This window comes from Arachis stenosperma, chromosome 9, assembly GCF_014773155.1.
Source record: "Arachis stenosperma cultivar V10309 chromosome 9, arast.V10309.gnm1.PFL2, whole genome shotgun sequence".
Taxonomy (NCBI): domain Eukaryota; kingdom Viridiplantae; phylum Streptophyta; class Magnoliopsida; order Fabales; family Fabaceae; genus Arachis; species Arachis stenosperma.
Genome location: NC_080385.1, coordinates 145,439,706 through 145,464,180, shown reverse-complemented (window position 1 = coordinate 145,464,180; position 24,475 = coordinate 145,439,706). Strand labels below are relative to the sequence as shown.

General features: G+C 31.1%; 2 protein-coding genes across 3 annotated transcripts; both read left to right on the top strand.

Moving 5' to 3' along the window:
- The first annotated feature begins 1,206 nt into the window (after positions 1–1,206).
- LOC130951274 (uncharacterized) lies at positions 1,207–3,878 on the top strand. Of its 2 annotated transcripts, none has more exons than XM_057879923.1 (5): positions 1,207–1,434; positions 1,546–1,678; positions 2,271–2,511; positions 3,455–3,589; positions 3,685–3,878. In XM_057879923.1, exons 1-5 carry the CDS (start codon positions 1,340–1,342, stop codon positions 3,807–3,809), a joined length of 729 nt encoding a protein of 242 aa, XP_057735906.1. In that variant the 5' UTR covers positions 1,207–1,339; the 3' UTR covers positions 3,810–3,878. The 2 variants fall into 2 exon arrangements, with proteins under 2 accessions (XP_057735906.1, XP_057735905.1); XM_057879922.1 differs by having other exon boundaries at positions 1,230–1,434; positions 1,540–1,678.
- Positions 3,879–15,052: 11,174 nt separating this feature from the next.
- On the top strand, positions 15,053–23,820 carry LOC130948460 (uncharacterized). Its single transcript, XM_057877203.1, has 18 exons — positions 15,053–15,734; positions 16,080–16,190; positions 16,335–16,391; positions 16,570–16,646; positions 17,024–17,123; positions 17,208–17,281; positions 17,638–17,747; positions 17,841–17,944; positions 18,197–18,250; positions 18,334–18,389; positions 18,489–18,527; positions 19,834–19,975; positions 20,082–20,266; positions 20,394–20,461; positions 20,655–20,727; positions 21,239–21,300; positions 21,424–22,711; positions 23,240–23,820. The coding sequence occupies exons 1-18, from the start codon at positions 15,654–15,656 to the stop codon at positions 23,499–23,501; spliced, it is 2,943 nt and encodes a 980-aa protein (XP_057733186.1). The 5' UTR covers positions 15,053–15,653; the 3' UTR covers positions 23,502–23,820.
- Positions 23,821–24,475: the final 655 nt, after the last annotated feature.

Here is a 24,475-nt window from a genome sequence, read left to right as displayed (position 1 = left end):
CCGGGAAGGTGCGGCTCCTTATTTCGTCTCTCACTCCCTCCAGGTTCATTCTGGCCTCGAAGGCCGTGAGGTGTTCCTATGGGTCTTGGGTTCCGTCATACCTCATGTCTGTTGGTTTGTCAAAGTGTTTTGGAAACCGGACCTCGAGGATGGAACGATGGAATGGGGTGGCGCCCATGATCACAGGTCGTCGTGTTCCCCTGGATCTCTCCTCGCCGCCTTCATGATCTCGCCTCGTGGTACGCGTCCCCTTACCTCGGGCGTAGATGATAGTGTCATTTCGTCTCCTGGGGTGTTCCCGATCTTCCCGGCTACTCCCCGATTCTGATCTCGAGACAAGAGTACGCCGAGAGCGACTGCTTCGGTGGGAGGTTCTTCCCCGACTCTCGGGAGATTGGGAATAGTCGAGGTCGGAAGTTTCTTGATGATGCTCTTGATCCGCTAATTGGCACTCCAGGTTCTGCACCCTATAGCGCAGTTCCTGCATTATCCTAGCGCTGTCGCTACCAGTTTCCCCGAAGGGGCGTCTTTCTTGGGCTCTCGATTGTGGCTCGATTCGTCGTGAGGGGGACCTCAGCCGCTCGCGGGGAGAGGCAACAGAGGCTGCCCCTTCGAGGCCCGCCGCGCGGCCATGGTTCGCTGGACCTTGCACGATCTCCATTTCGGCGTTTTCCCTACAGACGGCGCCAATGTTCGGTAGTTCGGGTACTGGACGGGTCGGAGGGGTCCTCGGATGGGCAAGTGGGGTGTAGCCTGGAACCGGGTTGCGAAGGTGGAGTCGGGATAGCCGACGTTCCGAGCTCTTGGTGCGAAAGGGGGGTGTCACCTGCAAAGACACTCCAACGCCCAAGTCAGTTGAGTGTGCAGGTGAGAAAGGAATAAAGTGATATGTGACGTACCTTGGGGGAGGCATAGGATCCTCCCTTTATATACCGTGTCAGAGGTGGGTCCCATAAAGACAGACCCACCTTCCTCGAAGCTTCCCCCTACAGCTGTAGTGGAGAGCTGTCCTGGACGCGTGTCCGGATCGGGGGTTGAGAGCCTCGCACACGACCATTCGAGTCGGGTGGTTAGCGGGCCGGGTCGGTCCGCGTGACGCTCGGGCCAGGCCGTAACAATTGTATATCATTTTTTCAAAATAAAATATTATAGGTAAAACCATTTCAAATTTTTTTAGCGCGAAATGAAATTTTCGAATCATAGAAAACGATAATACCCATTCCTTTCCCCGGGAAAAAAAATTTCACCACTTCCACAGTAAACAAAAGGTCAAAAAACAAATTCCGTTGATGCATTTCACATTTTCACTGATTCAAATTCTGAAGCTGCGAAAGAAAGAATGAACTCGAAGTCGAAGAAACCCGCATCCACATCGATTAGGGTTTTCGGACAGCGATCCATAGATTCAACTTTCCATTCTCTTCCATCCAATCCGTAAGTTACATAATGATATTCTTCTTGTTGTTGATGATATTCTTAGATGTGAGAAGGAACTTGATGAATTCACGGTGAAATTAATTAATTAATTGTTGGTGAAAGAACCAGCTTTAATGATTCTGAAAGAAATGCGAGGAATGAATTAGGTTCACGAAAGAGCCAGAACGCGCATGTTTCTCTCTCCAACTTCCTCGACCGGAAGCTGCCAAAATCTTCTTCCATTCTTTCCCAAACAGTTCAGGTTATTTTCTATCATCATCGTTTTCTCTTTCTTTTTTTCTTTTTTCCTTCCAGTTTTAATTTTATGGATAGTTCTTTGGTAGCTTCATTTTTATTTTCTTTTATTTGATTTCATTTTTGTTTTTTGGCATGAGTACCGGTATCCAAAGTTTAGCTTTGATTAACAGTTTACCAGCCACCAAAATAAAAAGACAAAAAAGAGAATCACCAACTGAGTTGACCTCAGAAACTCACTTATTTTTACTTGCTTATTTAGTGTCCGTTGAAATTGGGAGTTTCATGTTTAAATAGTAGGGATTTGAAGTGGACTTTAACTGATAGTGTTATCAATTACAGTCTCGCCAGTTCTCCAACCATAAACTTGAAATTCTAATTATTTAGACACAAAGTTTCCAATGTCTGTAGACATGGTATATAAATAAGTCCAAATACTCAACTCTTTCCGTAACAAGTGTTCTTCCTAAAATTGCATAATACAGGTTTGTAAAAGAAAGTTAATGCATGGCTGTTGATTTATTCATTTTTCAATTCATAAGCGCATGTTTGTTTTTCTGATGCTATTCTCTTATCTTATTATTATTTTGAAAAATAAGGGCAAGTCAACACCTTTTCTGTCACCTCTGGGTCTAAGAATACCCACGGTGGAGCAGACGATTCCTGTAGTTGAAGAAAAGAGGTGTGGTAATGCCAATGACCAAAGGGTTTTTGAAAGGTTCAAGCAAACTGAAGAAAAGGAAGACTTTGTGGGTTTTCTTTGTGCTGATGAATTAGAAAATTCAGTTTCAGTAGCAGATGAAAGTCAGGAGTCAAGGAAAAGGAAAAATCCATTTGAAGGTTTGTCTTCCAATAAATATGAGCATAGCACTCTTATTGACTGGCTGGAAGTTTCAAACCATCATTAAGGCAAACAATTCAATTCCGTAATGTTATTCCACTTTCTTAACTTTTTATTGACTTATTGCCCTTCAGCTTCTTTTGCATAAAGTAGTGATTAATGTCTTAATAAGATGTGATGTTCTATATTTGGTTGCTTGAAATTTTGTATAAATAATTTATTGTGACAATCTCTTTGAATTCATATGGAACACAAATAGCATAATTTCATTTTTCATGGGCTTCCTTTGATTTTGTTGAGGGCCTTATCCTGGTTTTAGTTTCATGTTTCTTGATAAGAACTTTGTTAGTTGGCAACCAATTCTGACTAACAAATTAGAGGACAAAAATATCTCTTTCACGGGACATATGTACAGTAATTTTGTGGTCTTATTTAAGGAAGGCTGTCTATTACCAATACACCTTTTCTTAGTGACTAGCATGACATTATCTTATGGTAAAATCCTAAACATGACATTACTATGACATCTAAATCACCTAATTAACTGCGTTTGCTTATATGCACATATTTTTAAACCAGTTTTACCCATATGATTTCAGTGATCTAGGTTAATTGAATGGGCAGAAATTAGAAATATGAAAAGAAATTAATGCCACCTTGCTCTGTTTGCTTTTATTAGAAGCACTGCCATGAAAAGATAACTAAGCCACTATAAGGTATCCAAGTGAAAAGTCAAATATTTATTGAACTCTTGATCGAATAAGGACATGCTAAACTGCTAGTACTTTTTTCTTTCCTCCTAAGGAAATGTTTGGTTGGACGGAAAAAATAGATCCGAGATTTTCGTGGATGCGTTTATGTAATTTTAAAGTTTTCCTGTTTTAATAATTAATAGCAATTTTGTTTGCTCTCAATACTTTACTTAGCTCTGTATGTTAACAGGTGGAATTCAGAGCCAAACTGTTCGAAATAATGTAGTGGTTCTTGGAGGTGAATCAAAGTTCAAGCAGAAGGGACAGAAAGCACAAATTGAAATTAATTCTAGCAACAAAAAGCCAAAACCTCTCTATAATCACTGTAAGATTTTCACAAGTGCATGTTAATATATTGAATTTAGAAAAATATGTTTGAAATATATTGTATTAATACTATTCACATTTTTTTATGAGCAGATGCAAATGGTCGCGGCTGGTGGGACTATGACATGGAAGGTGTTGACAATGAGGAATTAGGTTTCAGTGAAGTATGGGAAGGAGTTGGATCCACAACACTTGGAGGTATAGCAGATTGGCATTAATTTTATGTATGTGTATGTAAGTTTATGTCCACTATCCCTAGCTTAACTTTACATTTGACATTATCTATAGAGTAAAAAAAAAAAAAATTACCTTTGACATCAATGCATTGCTTAACAAGTAATACTTCATTGAAATGACTGTCACTCAAAGTGGAGCAATATTTGTACGCTCTTAGAATGTATTTATTGTGTGATATATGAACATTTAAAATTATTTATTACTTATTATCTATGATGCACAGACACAGACATAAACACTGACAGTGATACGAACACAGGACACGACATAGGACACACCGATACGGGAATTTTAAAATCTTACATGACACGGAAACACGCATACATATAAAATATAAAATATTTTTTAGATAAATTATAATAATATTTTGATATTTTATTGATATTAAAATATAAATTAAATTTTTTTATTATTTTTAATATCTTATTTTAATTATATCAAGTATTTAAATATTTTTTTTGTTTTAATAAATAATAATATATACTATATTTAAATTTATTTTTAAAATATATGTTAAGAATAAGACTGGACATGCGGATACGTAATAGTATTTAGGTGTGTCCACGCGTGTTCGGAGAAGAATTTTTTATTTTTTATTAAAACATGGTTAGACACAGCAGACACGTGTGTCAGACGAGTGTCGATGAGTGTCGTGTCTGAAATGTGTCCGACACGTGGACACGGCAACTCATCGAAGTGTCCGTGCTTTATAGCTTATTTTATATATATATATATATATATATATATATATATATAAAATTGAAAGTAAATCATTATAATGTTTGTAGAACATGTATACTTTTTTGGGTAGAAGTATTTGTTGTTTAAATAAGATAAATAAAGTTACTTTTAGTTGTTAATACTTTGTATAATTTTATTCAAATTGTTTCAAAATATGTTTTGTTGCATGAAAAAGGTTCGAAAACAAAAATAAGGGAAAAAGACAAATACATCCTTGATTTTTCAAATTTTTGATAAATACATCCCTGACAAAATTTAAATACAAAAAAGTCCTTGACTTTAACAAACGGAGGACAATTTAGTCCTTTCGTCTATTTGCTTCTCATACACCTAACGGAACTGGCTGACGTGGCTGAAACGGTGTCCAGGTGTCCGTTACGGTGCCACGTTGGAAGGGGAAAAAAGTTCGAAGGACAAATAAGTCCTTGACGTCATTTTACAAATAAAGTTCGAAGGACAAATAGGTCCTTGAGAATTTTTTTTTTCAAAATTAATGAACTCATTTCTTAAATTCTCTCATCTACCTCTCTCCATTTTTATATTTTTCTCTACTATTTTTACTCTATATATAATTATATTTTATATTAGTAATTTGACAAATCAAAATATGTCATTCGATATTTTTTATAATTAAAATATTTTAAATGTAAAATTATACACATTAAATTATTTTAAATTTTAGATAACGAATGTTAAAATTAATTACTAATAAAAAATTAGACTTTTTCATATAAAAATAATGACTAAAAATCTTATTATTTAATTTTTTATCTGCAGATATCTTGGTCTTCTTAGTCAAAAACTTTTGTCAACTTACGACTTTTTTGTAAAAGTAGTTTGATTTTATAAATCTTTTGTGTCATGCATAATTTATACTGTTAGAACAAAGTGAACTATAATTTAAAAAAAATATTCTCGTAATGTAATTATGCATAAAAATACTAGTTCTAATATAATACACAAATGCACTAATGCTAACTTAATACATGAATGATGCACAAATGAACTAATGCTAACTTGATGCATAAATGAACTGATGCTAACTAATGCCACTGGTATGATAAAAACTGAACTAATGCAATTTAAGAAAAAAGAGTAGAAACATAACAAGCCCAATTTCTACAATTTTAATACAAATAATTTAAATTGTAGAATAAAACAAGTTAACTAGATTTCAAAATACAAGCATAATTTTATCAGAAATTATTTTTAATATGGAAAGAAAATTGGTGTTTTAGTTGAATATTGACATTTGAAGTGTATTACAGTATTATGGAAATTATTCAACACGCCCCCACGTGTTGGCTAAGATGCTGCCACGTGTTCAACACGCTCTCCACATGTTGGTCAGAATGATGCCACGTGTTCACCATGCCCCCACGTGTTGACTTTTCACAAAAAAAATTCACACATCTATAATTACACCACATTCTCCCATTTTCAACAAAAACACCAATATTTTTTCTATACAAAAAAAATTAGCCTAATTTTATAAACTAAATTCTCATAATAGAAATAGAAGCATAATAGAAGTATAATGAAAAAAAAATTCTCAAGGATCTATTTGTCCTTCGAACTTTATTTGTAAAATGACGTCAATGACTTATTTGTCCTTCGAACTTTTTTCCCCTTCCAACGTGGCACCGTAACGGACACCTGTACACCGTTTCAGCCACGTCAGCCAGTTCCGTTAGGTGTATGAGAGGCAAATAGACGGAAGGACTAAATTGTCCTCCGTTTGTTAAAGTCAATGACTTTTTTGTATTTAAATTTTGTCAGAGATATATTTGTCAAAAATTTAAAAAGTCAGAGACCTATCTGTCTTTTTTTCCAAAAATAAACGTGTAGATTGTACAATCTTATTTTCATTCCTAACTGCAAAGCCAGATGGGCAGAACCGCAGAAAAATAAAAAGTAAACAAGTTTAGCAAACTTTACTTGGATTTAGGAATTTTGCAATATATTGAGTTGTTAGCCATCTCTTTCCAGTCCAAAAACAAAAGCATCTCTTTATCTCTTTAAGATAAAGTAGATTATAAAGGATCTATCAAGAAAATAAAGGATCCATCAAAGTTCAAAAGTTGAGATCCCTAATTCTATATGCAAGGTAGTTATGGACATAAGGCTTTAACTAACCTTCCCCTGGTTTATTTCGAGATTCCTAATTTGTCTCCAATTGCTAAGTAGTTTTAATTATCAAATTATTTGTATTCACTTCAGAAAAAGAAACATCCATATCCTTTAGGGGTGTTTGCAATACGATCAGATATGACTAAAATTTTGATTTAATCTGCATTAAACTCATCGAATTAGATTAAATATTTACATTTTTTATACTTGAACCGATTTTATCTGCACATTTGTGGATATGTGTGGATCGGATCGGATATTAGATATATTCACAAAATAAAAATATATCAAAAAAATTTATTTTTATAAAAAAAGCCAATAAAATCTATTATTTTACTCTAATAAAATTCTTTTTTTAACACTTTTAAACATGTTTACTTCTAAAATATTAATAAATCAATTTTTTTAATAATAAAAATAAAATAATATAACATATATGAATAATAATTATTAATTGAAATAAATTATATAACATATATATTATTTGATGTAGATATGTGGATATACGGATTGGATTTGCGAATATAGATGTGATAACTACAATTTGATTTGATTAGAGTGCAAATTCAATTGGATCTAATCATCTTGTGGATCTAATTATTGTGGATCGGATATGAATAAATATTACGAATTTGTATATATAATTTTGTATATATGATTCGATTTAATCTATAAATACCCCTAATTTCTTTGGTAGATGATTTCTATTTATATATTTCATATAAATCAGTGGATTAATTTAGCTTATAGATAATTTTCTATTTTGTGATTACTAAATAATAAATACTGAAAGATTAATAGGTAGTTATGAATTTAACTGTTTATTAATATTTATTATTAAGGGTATAGCTAACATACATGTAATAAGTTTATTATTAGTGAAAATTTTTAAATATTTTTATTTAATAAATACAAAATAAATATATTAAAAATTTAAATTTTTTATATTTCTAATAAAAATTTATTTATTTTGTAATTTTAACATGTGCCCTAATAACACAAAAACAAATAAACCTTTTTATTAAACATGTGTAATAAATGTGACATTGAATAGAGTAAGTAGTTTCGTCTCATAATGAGTAATTTTGCATTCAACTAAGAATGAAAAATGTTTGTGTATTTTAATGAGTAAGGGTATTTGAAATTCACAAAAATAAAAAGAATTAAACATCAATCTTTTTTTTTTATCTCTTTTTTATATAATAACTATCGATATAAATAATATTAGTTTACTTAATGCTTTTAGAAGTAATTTGTGGAGTAAAACTAAATAGATACTAATTTTAGCTTCTGTTTTCCTAAGCAACAAATGTGAGCGAAGTCATGATGATAATTCTAATGTTAGTGTTCACCACTACAACAAAAACGCCATTTAGCAGCGGTTCCTGGAGCCGTTTAGCGGCGGTTTTGAACCGCCGTGAAACATTTCGCGGCGGTTTTATGAAACGCTAGAAGATAGGGCGCGGCAAAACGGATAGCGGCGGTTTTAGTCAACCGCTGGAATAACTGCCGCTAAATATCTATCAATTTTGCGGCGGTTGCAAACCGCCGCTAAATAACAAATAAACGAAAACAACATTTGTTTTGCGGCGGTTTTAAACCGCCGCCAAATTTTAGTATTTCCGTTCATAGTTATTAGAATCGGACCGGACCGTCCGGTGGTCCAACTGACTCAATCGTTAAACCCGCGCTTCCACCATTAGACCCACAACGTGTGGATCACTGTAGAATATCAACTTTGTAAAGCCTTCCACAAACGAAGAAGGTAGGGCTCGAACTTGGAACCTAGAGGAAAGAAAAGCTTTAACAATGTCATGTTACCACCAAGCCAAATGTCTCTTCGATGTATATAGCGCTAATAATTATATATATCATATGAACACATTTAATTGCCACACAGATTTTTGTTGTATACTTTATATATCTAATCATTGTTATTATAGGCACCTTATATATTGGGTAAAATTCACAATTAAATCAAATGGAGGACTAAATTACACAATTCTACCAAATTGAAAAACATTACCAGAATCTCCCAAAAGCATATTCTTATGTAATTCGAATCAGTCTCATTTGAATTAGACAAACAAACACTACTTTGAATTAGTCCTATTCAAATTAGTAGTAATGCTTGTAATTGGAATTTGTCCAATTTGAATTATGCTTGCATGTAGTTCGAACCAGGGTGATTCGAATTATGCACGCTAAGTCGTCCCTAGTAATTTGAATGAGTCTGCTTCGAATTAATTTTGGACCATAGTAGATCGAATTAATTTACGTCTATTTATATATGATCCAAGCATATATAAAGAGTACAATAAAGAGTACATCTAATAATATCCATAATAAATTCAATAAAGAGTATATTCAATCATAAATAAAAAAAACAATAATTATAAATATTTTTTATAAATTATTAAAAATAAAATATTTTCTAAAAATATTTATTAAGATTTAGAATTTAGTCTTTAATATTTAAAATTAGTAAAATATTTGTCAAAAATATTATATTTTGTTGGTCAGTTAGCATTATTGAATCTATTAACCATAATAATATGTAGATAATTGTTTGGTTTTCATATAAAAAATATTTTTATTCTATTTAGTATTTAATTTTGATAAAACATTATTTTATTTTAAATTTAGTTATTATGAATTCTTATATCTAAGAATACAAGCTAAGATTGTTATTTAAAAAAAAATTAAATTTTTTATTTTAATAAATGCCCAACAAATCATTAAAATAAAAAAAATGATAATTTAAAATTATAATTTTTGTAAAATTATAACGTTTTGAATTTTTTTAATGACTTGTAGAAAATATTTTTAATTATTATTTTTAATATTTTATAGAAGATATATATAATTATTATTTTTAAAAAATGTTTGATTTTTAATTAGTTCAGAATATGATTTTATTTTCTTCTTTTACATCCATATTTGAATGCAAATTTAAATGCCAATAAAGTAAACAAAAAAATCTTATTGGTAAATTTGTTCACATGAGTTAACATATATGGCTTATTTAACTTGTGAAATTTTTATTTATGTAAAACGAATGTAGAAAAAGTGTTACAAGTTTAAGTAACAATGATTTAAACATATATAGTTTAAGATAGTAGTATTTACTTAACTAGATTATACCCAAATGATTATTACTAAAGAAAACATTGCAATATGTGGTAATACGTATTTTGCGGCGGTTTAAAAGTAACCGCCGTAAAATGCCTAACAAGAAGTCACCGGCGGACATATCGCGGCGGTTTTCGAAAAGAAGCCACGAAATACAAACCTGACCGGCAATATAGCGGCGGTTTGAAGAAAACCGCTGCGAAATGTTAACCTTACAGCAATATAGCGGCGGTTTTGCTAAAATCGCCGCTAAATGTCGTTCTGATTGCAGCCCAACTTTTAACCGCCGCAATTTGTCTTTTCGCGGCACATTTACAAAACCGCCGCAAAATAACCGTCGCTATCTTAAGGATTTGTTGTAGTGACGTTTAAGTTTTTCCAAACTTTTTTATTTTAACCGAGTCAAATTACAATTAATGGATCTGATAGAAAGTTAGACATTATGATAGGAGCCCCCCGAACACACACACACACCCCTTCTCTTAATTTTACCTTAATACTCTTGTTTCCTTAACTGGAAAGGGACTTAAGTACCCTTCTTCCCTTAACTGGAAAGTCTGGAAAGGGAAGTAATATCATTTCGGGGAGGAAAAAATTACAAAGATAAGTATATCTTTCAAGGGACTAAAACAAATAAAATAAAGTAACATAAGTAAATAATTATGCCTTTCTTTAAGGGTTTGTAAACATCGTCCACAATTTTATAAGTAATATAATTCAATTTTTATCCACGGTTAAACAATCAAATTTATGTTTTATATATATTTGCAACATCTATTAGATAGAGGGACAACACCATTGAGTTAAACACTCCTCCAGTTCTAAAGTTTCTTTAGTCCTACAATTTTCTTTCATCAAATTCTTGATAGCAAAGGATTGGTCTGCTGAGAACACAATAGCTTTGTACAATTAAGCAAAAAATTTTTGCCGATAAGTAAAGTTCCTCGAGGTATTTATATTATTTATATCTAATATATATTTTGTAATTTTTTTGCACATTTCCTTTTCTTGGTTTGTCTTTAAGCTTCTGTTAAAGATTTAAAGTATTAGAAGTTTCTGTCACCGAAAAGCAATGGAAGCCACTGGTCCACAAATACCCGTTCTAATTATTTTTTCAATTGTTAGGAAAATTACCAAATCTTTTGATACAAATTTAAAGGTGGATTTTGGGGGGAAAATAGAAGTTTTCACTTTTCAGCTTTTCATACAAACAGTCATAGATAACGATATTAGCATGTCTCCAAAAACGTAATACAAAATAGACACGTCGATTTATACGGGTACATTCGAAACAAACAACATGCTTGAAAAGTTCTTTGAAGTATTTATCTATAGGTGGAAATTCAACTACAGTCAATTTTTCACATTCTCTAAAAGATATGTGATAGGATTATTGTAGTTCGAGACTAGAGAAAAAAAATGAAAGGAAAAAAACACCTAATCAATCAATTTTGATTTTTTCTGATAATTTGGTATCGGATTATATTGAGATTTTATATTTTTAATAACTTTAAATTAAAAAACTAAAATAAATAAAAAAATTCACAAAACACAAATTAATTAAGGAACCAAAACAAAAAAACTAATATCTATAATCTCTATTTCAATAGAGTTTAATTAAATAAATACTTGAATATTTTTCTTTTAAAGAATATGTGTCTAATTAAGTTATCAAGTTGGGTACTGAGTCATTGAAATTCCATTATCTTGTCAAATCAAAGTCGATTAAAACCGCTAATGAGTAATAATTCAAATGACATAGTCTCTCCATACTCAATTAAGAGGATGCGGATTCGAATTTCCTATCTTTAGTAAAAAAAAAAAAAATCGATTAAAACCGGGTCTGATTAGAGTCTTAATATTTGATTGTATCAAATAGCCCAAAATGAATCGAATCAATTTACTATGTCACTCAAGTACGCATAACAAATTAACAATAACAACAAAGATGCGAATTTTACATATTTTGTGCAAGTTCCACCTTCTTATATCTCTCAATTCATGCCTTTATTAATTAAACAGTTAAACCCATATTTATCAAACAACTTTAAATTATTAACCTAGCATTTCTCTACATTAAATAGTAAATACTCTAAAAAAACATGCGAATATTGAACACGGGAAATCTATCTATCTATCTATCTATCTAATTTTATTATATAAAAATTGATATAAAATTATTGTAAAATAAACTTATACAATTTAATTTCTTTCTATCATATCATATCAACTAATTCGAATAAATGACAATTATTAAGAAAGCTCTCTTATCATTAGGCTCTGTCATCTATTTTAAATAGGTAATAAACCGATAATCATTAAAAAAACTCTCTTGTATGCATTTTTTTACAATAAAAAAATATTCACTTAATCAATACCCTTAATTAATTAAATTTATTACGCGTCATTAATCATTTTAATTATAAAGTAACGACTAAATACAATTATCATCTATACTAAAATTGTAATAATATTATTAAATTATAAATATTCAAATTACGTAGTGTTATAGTCTACTTATATATACATATAATTAACAATACTCTTATTACTATTACTTTATCAATCTCATAATCTTTCATATAAATTATTAAAAACCTCTCCAACCATTTTCAACTTTGGTACAATAACATCAAAATTGCACCATAGAATATTATTAAGCAAACACACCAATATTTATATTTGCTTTGTAAATTTGTTTGGTGTTAAATGTACAAATAATTAAATATAATAATACTAAAAAATAGCTAAAAAAACATTACATATGAACAACTTTGATTATTCATTTTAATTATGATTCGATAACAATTCAAGAATTATTTCCAGAAAAATACAATTTACAAATTTAATTATTTACCAAAATAAATATTTTAATATATATAAAATATAAATTAATAAATTAATTTTTATTATAATTAATATTACAAAATTTATTATAATATATTTTTTTATTTTAAGAGTTATATAAATTATTTTATAATTAATTATAAAATGAAAATTCAGCTATTATTTTTTATTATCTAAAAAATTATATACAAAAATTTTATAATATTAATTTTCTGCACTTTGCGCTCGGCTAAATTTGATGTAAACCGAGTATGTATGAATGAGATGGCCATCCATTTTACTAAAGAAGCTATTGGTTGCAAGTTGCTATATAAAATTGACTTCTTTTTTTTATTTAGATTTTTTAAAGTTTGAATTTATTTAAAAAAAATATAATCTCTTACTATTAATTTTATAAATGAAACTAAAAAAGATATAAAAAAAATTATTCAAGAATAAAAATTATATTTTATTTTTTAAAAAAAAAAATTAAAAAATTTAGAAGTTTTAAAATCTGACTTCCCTCTCCAATTTGGCATTCGATACTTTACAGCTGCAACTTCCATTTCCGACGCGCTTCTTATAAATAAAATCATTCACATTAATATATATATTTTTAATAAAACTTATTAAACATATGCTTATCTAAATTATGGTTTGACAATTTTCGTTTTTAAGTTAATTAAATCCTTTTTGACTATTTCTTAGTGATGTGGACTGAGACAAAAGCTTGAAATTGAACTATTGGTCCAGATTTACCCTAAATCATTAGAGCATACAGGAGCTCCTGGAGTGTTAATTGACATTATATATATTAACATTCAATCCACAGATATATATAGAAAAATATTTTAATTATGTAGATAATATAAAATATTTTTGACATCATTATTTAATTGTTATATCTTATCAGACCATATAAAAGAATTGTGTTTTATTACCACTTTTATTTTCTATATAATAAAAAAGTAAAAAAAACTTATATAGAGAAAAAAATCCACAACAAATAACAAAATACACTACGTTTACACAAAAAATTATCTATCCAAATCATCATTTTATGTATAAATACATTATATATGTGTTATATTTAATTTATTTTAATATATATTTATAGATTTTATATATATTCTATATGAATAATTGGTAGTTTACTTTTCATATAAGCATAATATGGTTGTCCAATAAATTTAGTGTTTTTAAATTAAAAAAAAAAGGAAAAATAACCAGAGTTTGTTCCTAAATTTATGAAAATAAAAATCAAACAAATTGAGTTTGTTCCTAAATTTATGAAAATAAAAATCAAAACGTGAGGTTACAGATTCAAGCAGTGCCATTAGATATTTTTTAAAATATTATTTTTTATTAAATTTTTAAAGAAAAAAGAAAATAAATAATAAATAATTTTTTGAATAAACGAATACGTAATTGTTGATATTTAAATTAATTAAATAATAATAAATTTTTAAAAAAATTAACTAAAAATAGAATTTTCAAGAACAAGTAACATTTTTGTTCAAAAAATTTAAAACATGAAAAAATCAGTTAATCCCGGAGAATTGTGTGTTCAAATTTGCAGCCAGTAATTTTTTTAGACTCCTCTATATTCTAAAAAATCATATACAGAATCTATTTTTCAAAATTTTACAAAATTAGCCACTATATCAAAAGTTTTCACCCAATCCTAATCACAGGCTAAAAATCACCTACTATATAATTTTATTTATCATTTCATGATTAATATTTATATTTATGTGTATTATATATATGTACAAAGTACTTAATATTTAGTGTTTGTTTATGCATTATTAAATCGAGATTTTTTTAATAAATTTTTTATTTTTTAATGTATTTGACAAATTTTTAATAATAAAAATAAAATACAAAAAATAAAAATATCTTTTTTAAGAAGTTATAATTTATATTTTTAATTTTTTTAAAAAAATATTTTTTATATAATAAATAAACAAAAAAATACTTTTATCTTATTTTATCCAAACATAATTAATAGATATTTTATTTTATCTAAACATAATTAATAAACAAAAAAATCTTTTTATATGAAATATCTAAATATATCACTTTTAATTTTATAAAAATCTTTTAAAAAAATTATTAAAAAAATATTTTTTAAAAATAATGTCTAACAAATCCTTAGTGAGAAATTAAAAAATTTGATAAAAAGAAATTGAGAAATTAATAATGAGAGAAAAATAAAGAAAAGAATTGTGTAGTGGTAACATTAACACCGACGCGATGAAGAGGAATTAAAAAAATTGATAGAGAGAGAAAGTGACCGACGCATTACCTCATTCACACTTCAAATTAAAACTCAAAAATTGTGTCGCCACCAATTTATTCACAAAATAATTAAATAAATAAAAAGGGGTGGCTCTCGTCTCACTCTTCTCTCTACTCTTTCCTTTTCTTTCTTTTCCTTTCTATTCTATTCCTATTCCAATTCCAAATCTATTCAATTGGTTTTTTTGTGGATCCGAGTTAGAGTGTGTGCGACTCAGCGAGTTGAGTTGGAATTGAATTGAATTCAGTGAGTCTTCTTTCTGACTCGGTGGTACATGCGGCTGTTCCTGCTATTGCCACGCATCATTCTCTCTCAGAATTCGAATCTCCTGTTTCCGGAAAAAAAAAAAAAAACTTGGAATCCATTTTTAGTTTTAATCAATATATCCCGATAAATTCGAATAACCTTGTTATTATTATTATTATCCAGCTTCTTCTTCTTCTGCTTCTTCAACTCCAAGCACAACTCACAACAACTCAGAACAGTGTTTTTTTTTTTTTTTTTTGGTTTTTAGGGTGGGATCAATAGTTTTTCTGTGGCTTTAAGTCAGTTTTGATTGTTGGTTTGGATTCAATTGAGGAAAAGAACTTGTGCCTGGGTTTTGAATTTCCATGAGGATCTGTTGCAAGTGATTACTTTTTTTTGTGATTTTTTTTTCTTTTGGCCAAAGAGGGTTCTTTGATTTCGGTTGATCATGGTTAGCGGCAACATTTTTCACTGTAGAAAGAATTCATGGCCGCCTGAAGAGTATATCAATAAAGCCACTTTACAGCTGGTAAGCTTCTAAACTTTTTAATTTTTTTTTTGTGTCTTGCAGCTTTTGATTTTTTCCAATAATTTTCGTTCCTGGTGAATTGGCATCTTAGTATTCTGATAATTTAGCATGAGTTTGCCTGAAAATTTGAATTCTGGACTTGATGTGAAGCTCTATGTTTTTTTATTTTTTATTTTCCCTGTGGAATGATTGAGTTGCATATTACCATTAAATGATTAAGAAAAAAAAGTAAATTGAATGAATGTATTTGCTGAGGCAACTGTTTATGGTGCTACATGCGTTGTTGATTTGTTAATCATATCATAGCTGAATAAAATTGAAGTGTTCCTTGCACCCTTTTTGCAGTTTGATTTTGATAGTGCTGCACCACCTGAGCAAGCTTGGAGAAGGAGATTAAACAGCCATGCCAATCTTCTTAAAGAATTTAGTGTCACTTTTATGGAAGCTATTAAGATGGCAAGTGTTATCTCTCTGACTGGAATTGATTAATTTAGTAGATGGAATCTTTGCATATAGTTATTCAAGTTTGTTTTTAATTATTATTTTTGTTCCTCTTGGATATATTCCTGTTTCTTATTTTATTAAACTTCTAAATTCCAGGTTCGATTAGGCATACGCATATGGTCATACGTAAGGGAAGAGGCTTCTCATGGAAGGGTAAAATTTCAAATTATCCTTCATTTTTTCTGGCCATTCATTGCTCTCTCTTTTTATTTTTTTATTATTGTTAATATTCCCTGATATTATGATAAAAGAGTTGATTAACTTTATAGACTATAGAAAGTTAAAGATTCCAGACATGAGAAGTGACTTTTTGTTTCCCTGGTGTCTGCAGAAAGCCCCTATTGATCCTTTCACTCGAGAAAGTTGTAAGCCATCTGCAACTCAAGGAGTTCCACTTGGAGGGATGGGGTATGTTCGATTCCAACTGAAATAGGATCATTAATAAACTGAATGGATAGTTCTGTATGTTACTTTACACAAAAACGTTATTTGGATACCAAAAAAGGACATTCGCTCTATTACCATTAGATTTGATTGCGGACCTTACTCATGTCTCGAACATGTGCATTCTCCACCGCTTGGATTTAAAAGGTGTCTGAGTGGATTCCATCTTTTGGTGTGTAAAAACATTCTTTTTCATAATAGGATTAACCATTCTGCTGGTTAATGGGGCACTCTTTCTTTATTCAATTGGTCACTTGTTCAGCTTTGGTAGCAATTCTCTGTAACAAATAGGTCTTTCTTCTTCTATTACTGATTTGTACAATGTTCATATGCCTCCACAGGAGTGGCAGCATATCAAGGGGATTTAGAGGCGAGTTCCGACAATGGCAAATTATCCCTGGTTTATGTGAAGCTTCACCTGTCATGGCCAACCAGTTTTCTGTACGTTCATTTTTTCTTTCTGCTTAATATTGACCTTTTGCTTCTTATGTTTGTATTATCTTATTTATTTACTCTAAATGGCAGATTTTTGTTAGTAGAGATGGAGGAAACAAAAGCTTTGCATCAGTTTTGGCGCCTGGACAGCATGAAGGCTTAGGGTAAGGAGTAATTTATGAAAGTTTAGAAACCAGTGTTTATAAATATAACATCTGTAATGTAAGATTAAAAGAAAGGGCAGGAGAGGGGGGTAGGCGTTTTTTTCAAACTTCGAAATGTTTTTATTTGTTATTGTTTATTATAAGCTTTCGTTGACATCTATTTTTCAGTGATGGGATTTTTCATTTGGTTTTATGTTTTTTTTTTTTAGCAGTCCGTGTTTATCCATCAGTCTGGTTTTTGTTTAAACCTAAAGAGGGTTTCTAATTATTTTGTGTGCTTTACTCTCGTTAGTTGCTTTTCATATATCTCAATACATACATTAACTCAAATTTTCTTCTTACTTTTCTTTTTTCAGGTCCCACAAGAAAGCTGATGATCAGGGTATATCATCATGGGGGTGGAATCTTAATGGCCAGCACTCAACGTACCATGCTTTATTTCCAAGAGCTTGGACAGTTTATGATGGTATCTTCATTTGTTTTAATTGTTTTTCAACCGTTCTCTAGATACGTATGGTCCTTGTGAATTATTGCTTAATAGCTGTGTTCTAATTCTTAGGTGAGCCAGACCCAGAACTTAAAGTGTCTTGCCGGCAGATATCACCTTTCATACCGCATAATTATAGAGAAAGCAGTCTACCAGCTGCTGTTTTTGTTTACACAGTATGTATTTCTCCAGCTATTGTCATTTTCTCTGATTATATTTCCACAGTACAGAATAGTTGGTGTGTTTTTGTTTTCTTAGTTGAAAACATTTATTTTAATTCATGTTACCTCGCTTTTTTTCAAAGTGAGTGAAGGAATTGATATTCTGCATTGCATCTTTGTTCAATATTATCTATTGCATCCATATTTACATTCATCTAGTTGGGTAATATATAGCTTATTAGAGATTCATACTTGTTTCTTTTGCAGTTGGTAAACACTGGTAAGGAGAGAGCTAAAGTCAGCCTTCTATTTACTTGGGTGGTAAGATTTTTTCCATTATAATTATTTTGCACAAAAAGGCACACAACTCGATTAAATTAATTATCAATATCAATTTTCTGCAGAATTCCATTGGTGGAAACTCACACTTAACAGGAGGTCATGTAAATGAGCCGTTTATGTAAGTTCTATCTTGATATGTCTTTGCTTATCTATAACACAAGCTCAAAACATTATCTTGACTCTTTTCTTTATTTTCAAAAACCTTTTCCATTCACAGAGCTGAAGATGGAGTCTCCGGAGTACTTCTACATCACAAGCAAGTTATCAAACCTTATAGCTATATATGACGGTTGGTTTGCATATTTCTCTGTAGTTTGTACCTAAATCCATAATAGGACAATGAAATGAAGTTCTGACTATTCCAAAGGGGGTATTGCTGCTTAGGTTTGATTTTCCCTATATCCCTATTAACTAGCTGTGCTTAAGATGCACCGAGAAGGATTCTTTTCCTTGATCATTAAGTTTAGGTGTGAGAGCTTATGCTTTGAGTAAGGCTATTTTATGAGATTAAAGGGGAAACAATTGGTCAAGAATTATCAAGGTGTCAAGTGGGATCACAAATTTATGTCGTGGAGACCTGTGATATGTTTTGATGGTCTTAGATCTCTTGGAAGGAAAAGATGATATAAGAACTAGTTGTGAGGGGATTTGTTTTCTGGTTTGGATACTTTAATGTAAGCCGTTATTTTACTAAAATTTTGTTCTGTTAAGATAGTATTCTGTGCAGTAGTTGACTCATATGTCAGGTGATCTCAGTAGCTGTTCTGTATTAATTAGAATAGATTGATATGGATTTACTGCATGGGTAGAAGTAGGAGCATGTAACTTTAGGCTTTTACAGTCCTCTATAATAAATGGATTCTCAGATTAGCTGTAAAACAAAGATCATCTACGAAACCGTTTTAGGAAACTAAGTCCTCAATTTATGTCTGGATATGTTAATTCAGAAGGGAAAAGGGATTGGAGACACTTTATATTATGGATAAATTTTTTCTAAAAGGTGCTTTAAGTAGTATTTCACTGAAAGGGGTAAGCATGATTTAAAAGGTGATTTGCTGGATGGTAAAGGGTATATTTTCGTGAGAAATGTTTTTTAGGCCAAATATCTGAGAGAGAAAAAAAGGGCTAGCCAGAACAGAATACTAGTCCAACAACCATCTTCTGTATCTATATTATGTTTCTAGACCAGTAGAGCATCAGGTTAAAAGAGTTGACCACAACAGACATGACACATGATAGGGTACAATGGCATCGTTTGATTCATATAGCCGACCCAATCTAGTGAGATAATACTCTGTTATTGTTGTAACTGAAGTTGAAAACTTAGATATGCAAAAATAGAAGTGATTTAGCTTTTGACGAAGTGTAGATGATGATGGTGATTATTATTGTTGTTGTTATTATTATTATTATTGTTATTGCTATTCAAGTAATGTCGTGTAGTTCCTACGATGACATTTAATCCTTTCACAAACAAATTACCAATGAAAGATCCATCTATGTACGATTTGCACCTGACTTCTATATAACTGATGATTTTACTGGAAATTATTCCAATGCAGGACAGGAAAAGGTAACCCTCCTGTAACCTTTGCAATAGCCGCATGTGAGACACAGAATGTTAGTGTTTCTGTTTTACCGAAGTTTGGGCTCTCTGAAAAAAGTAGCACAACAGCAAAAGGCATGTGGTGTAAAATGGTGCAGGTACAGATTACCTCTATTTTGGGGATTCTAAATGATATTTATATCACCATTACCTTCATGGCAAAATATATATGGTTGATTCTAAGTGAAATTGTTGCATATTAAGGATGGACAATTTGACCGGGAGAATTTCTCTTCTGGAGCTAGTATGCCCTCATCACCTGGAGAGACTCTATGTGCTGCTGTTTCAGCTTCAACGTGGGTGGAACCCCATGGAAAATGCACTGTGGCATTTAGTCTTGCATGGTCATCTCCAAAAGTAAAGTTCTCAAAAGGCAGCACTTTTCATAGGTAATCAGAATTATGTAAGAATATTGTATATAGTAAATGTCTAGCAAGATGTGGTATGCCGACCATTTTTTTTTTTTTTTTTGTGGTGCGCTTTTGTTTGAATAATTTCAATTCTTTTACTCTGCAGGAGATACACAAAATTTTATGGGACTTCTGAGAGAGCTGCAAAGGACTTGGCCCATGATGCATTAACTCGTATGTTGTCTGATTGGATTGAAGTTGATATTCTTCCTTACTGCGGTTTATCTGCATTAGTATTATATGTTATGATCTTCACACACCGCAAAAGGGATAAAAGATATGAATGCTTCTAAAGTAATGTTTCTAAGTAGTTTTAGATTCTGTCAGTAATATTTACAAACCTTTTTATGTTTAAAATTCCAAACAGAATACAAACGATGGGAAGAAGACATTGAGAAATGGCAAAATCCTATTCTTCAGGATGAGTCATTACCAGAATGGTAATTTTCTGTTTAAGCATGAAGTCATTTTAATTTTTAAGCATCACCTTGTGTCTTTGTTTGTTATGGATAATTGCCAGGTATATATTAGCTTAGAGCCTCTGCAGTATGTATAAAAAACATAAAACAGAACTTTACTTTTTTTTTTTGCTAGTTCATGACTAGCTCTTCTCTCTGTAAATTTTTGTTATTTATTTTAATTAAGAAAGGTTTCTCTCAATCTTTCCTAGATCATCCTCCCCCCATATTTATCAGACTGTTCACCAAAGAAAATCGTACTTCCACGGGGAAAGGCTATAAGGGGAGTTCCCCTAACAAAGCTTGCTTGGATTTAGTCTTTCCATTACCTATACCATCTTTCAGTCATATTCCCGCTCCATTGTTTATATTATAACTGATGGCAAAAGAAAGAGAGATTTATGTGCCTATCTCATGTGGTTTTGAATCCAACTCTTTTGAAGCTTCTGTTGGTTTAGATAATATAAGTATATAACTAAATTTTCATTTACAGGTACAAGTTCACATTGTTCAATGAACTCTACTTTCTTGTTGCTGGAGGAACAATTTGGATTGGTATGTATTGATTTAAGTATATTGTTTTGTGATTGAGTAACCTGCATAAAATCTAGCTTTTTGGTGGATCTTGCTATTGTCAGATTAGTCTAATAAATGAAGACTCTTTGATCTGTCTTCCAGACTCGCCTTTGCCATCTTCAAATATGAGGAATAAAAGCCGGGATCAGGTAAAAGAATTGGAAAATACAGAAGTCAAAGTGACCGAAGCCAAAGTGAGTCGTAGACAAGGTGCAGATGCTGGGCGTACAACAGATAGCACCTATGATGTTGAGTATACAACAGATAGTGCCAGTGACGTTGATTGCATGGTAGATGGTGTGGATGAAAAACATCGTGGTGATCTCTCCCAAGAAAGTGATGCTAGTGTTACTCTGGCAATGATGGACCAGCAATATGACAGAGATGATGTTGGAAGGTTTCTGTACTTGGAAGGTGTTGAATATATCATGTGGTGCACATATGATGTGCACTTCTATGCTTCGTTTGCCCTTCTTGAGCTCTTTCCAAGGATTGAATTAAATATACAGCGTGACTTCGCTAAAGCTGTATTGTGTGAAGATGGAAGAAAAGTGAAGTTTCTGGCAGAGGGCAACTGCGGAATTCGTAAGGTTAGAGGGGCTGTGCCTCATGATCTTGGGACACACGATCCATGGCGTGAAATGAATGCTTATAACATTCATGATACTAGCAAGTGGAAGGACCTGAACCCCAAATTTGTACTTCAGGTGTATCGAGATTTTGCTGCAACAGGGGACATGTCCTTTGGAGTTGATGTGTGGCCTGCTGTACGAGCTGCAATGGAGTATATGGAACAATTTGATAGAGATGGCGATGGTCTTATTGAGAATGATGGGTTCCCTGATCAAACATATGATACATGGACAGTGCATGGTGTGAGTGCTTATTGTGGTTGCCTTTGGCTTGCTGCCCTTCAAGCCGCAGCTGCAATGGCCCTTCAACTAGGTGACAGAGATTTTGCAGAAACATGCAAAAGGAAGTTTTTGAAGGCTAAACCAGCGTTTGAACAGAATTTGTGGAATGGTTCTTATTTCAACTATGACAGTGGATCAAGTAGTAACAGTAAATCAATTCAAGCTGATCAATTGGCTGGGCAATGGTATACAGCATCATCGGGGCTTCCTCCACTTTTTGATGAGTCCAAGATCAAAAGTGCTCTCCGGAAGGTGTATGATTTCAATGTAATGAAAGTTAAAGGAGGCAAGATGGGGGCCGTGAATGGCATGCATCCCAATGGCAAGGTGGATGAGACCTGCATGCAGTCTCGCGAAATTTGGACAGGTGTGACCTACGGTGTTGCTTCTACGATGATCCTTGCAGGAATGGAAGAGGAGGCATTTGCAACTGCCGAGGGTATATTTCAAGCAGGCTGGTCAGAAGACGGATATGGGTAAACTTTCTTGTCATCTGTCCTCCATAATTGTGTGTGGTTTTCCAGCATTCTCATTTTTTCTTGCATCTCGTTTACCGTAATAGGGTTAGGATTATTGGATGTGTAGTTAGAAATTACTCCCTTAAATTAATTTTATCCCAAACTCAAAGATCTACAAAGACGTGATTAATATATCCAATTTTAAAGTATCTATAGCACAACAAATAAACGAACCCTTTCTTGTTTTTTCTCTCATCATTGTTAATAATAGTATTTTGGTAAATATGTCTGTCATCAAGTATTGAATTTGAGTTCTTAACTTTATGTCACAACATCTACTATTGAGGTTGAAAGTGTGATGGTGTGTTTGTCATACATCTTGTGTGCAAAAAGTTCCCACCAAACTTACAATTCTGTGGCTTCATTCTTGCTCTTTAAATTGATAATTAGTTGAATTCATCAAATCACACATTGGGGTGAAGCAACTACTTCTCTTTTGTCTAAAGAAATGAAATGAATTAATTCACCAGGTTTGGCATAATGCAGGTACTGGTTTCAGACACCAGAGGCATGGACAATGGATGGACACTACAGGTCTCTCATTTACATGAGGCCACTTTCAATTTGGGGTATGCAATATGCATTAACATTGCCCAAGGCAATTCTTGATGCCCCTAAAATTAACATCATGGACAGAATCCACCTATCTCCTCTTAATGGAGGATTCCCCCATAATGAAACAGGTGTAAGGAAAATTGCAAATAAAGCAAAATGCTTTGGAAATTCTGTGTTTCATTGTGCGTGCTGATGATTGTTATTAATATTGCCAAAAAGCACAATTTTTGTATAGGTTTAAAAAAAAACCCTTATCACATTGTTCCTTACCCCCCAACCTTCTACAAAAGATGTTACGTAATGGTGAAGCGTCTTTTAGGGTTGGGGTTAGTGTCTTGGAAGAAGAAATAAGAACATTTTACTTGTAATCTTATAGCATGTTAGTTTTGACTTTTGAACAATGTAGGTCACCTTTGCATAATTGCATGTAACATGAACATTCTTATTTATTTTCCCAAGATATAATCTGACTTTGCCACAATTTAATTTATAAAATATCAATAATTGTTTAACATGTCTACCATCAAGTTTTGGCGATTTGAATTTCTATTTTTTTTTTAAATCAAGCTAAGGTATACTGCCTTATTGGTAATCAATTATTTAGTTAAAAAATTGTATAAATTAATCTATATATATATATATATATATATATATATATATATATATATATATATAATGTTTAAATTAATATATATAAATATATAGTGGTTGATTGAATAATTAATTTTTTTGTATGATTAATTATAAAGAAATTAGTTTTTTTATTAATATAAAAATAATTTAATTTTGATGCAGTAGAATAATTATATATATTTATTAAATTATATAATATTATATTAGTAAAAATAATTATATTTAATAATAACTACGTAAAATATATTTCAAAATAAAAGATGTAATTAAATAATTATATAAAATATTTTATACTGTAAATACATCAAAATTAAATTTTATACAAAAAAATAAGCCATAAATGATTACTTTTTTACTTAAATTTAATATTTACTTATATATATATATATATATATATATATATATATATATTGTTTTTTAATAAATTAACTTCATTAAATACATGTTTACCCAAATAAGTTCATATTTTATTTTTCACTAAATTAAAGGTTTTGAAATTTGAATCTATCTACTTTATCAGTTTCATAAAAAACA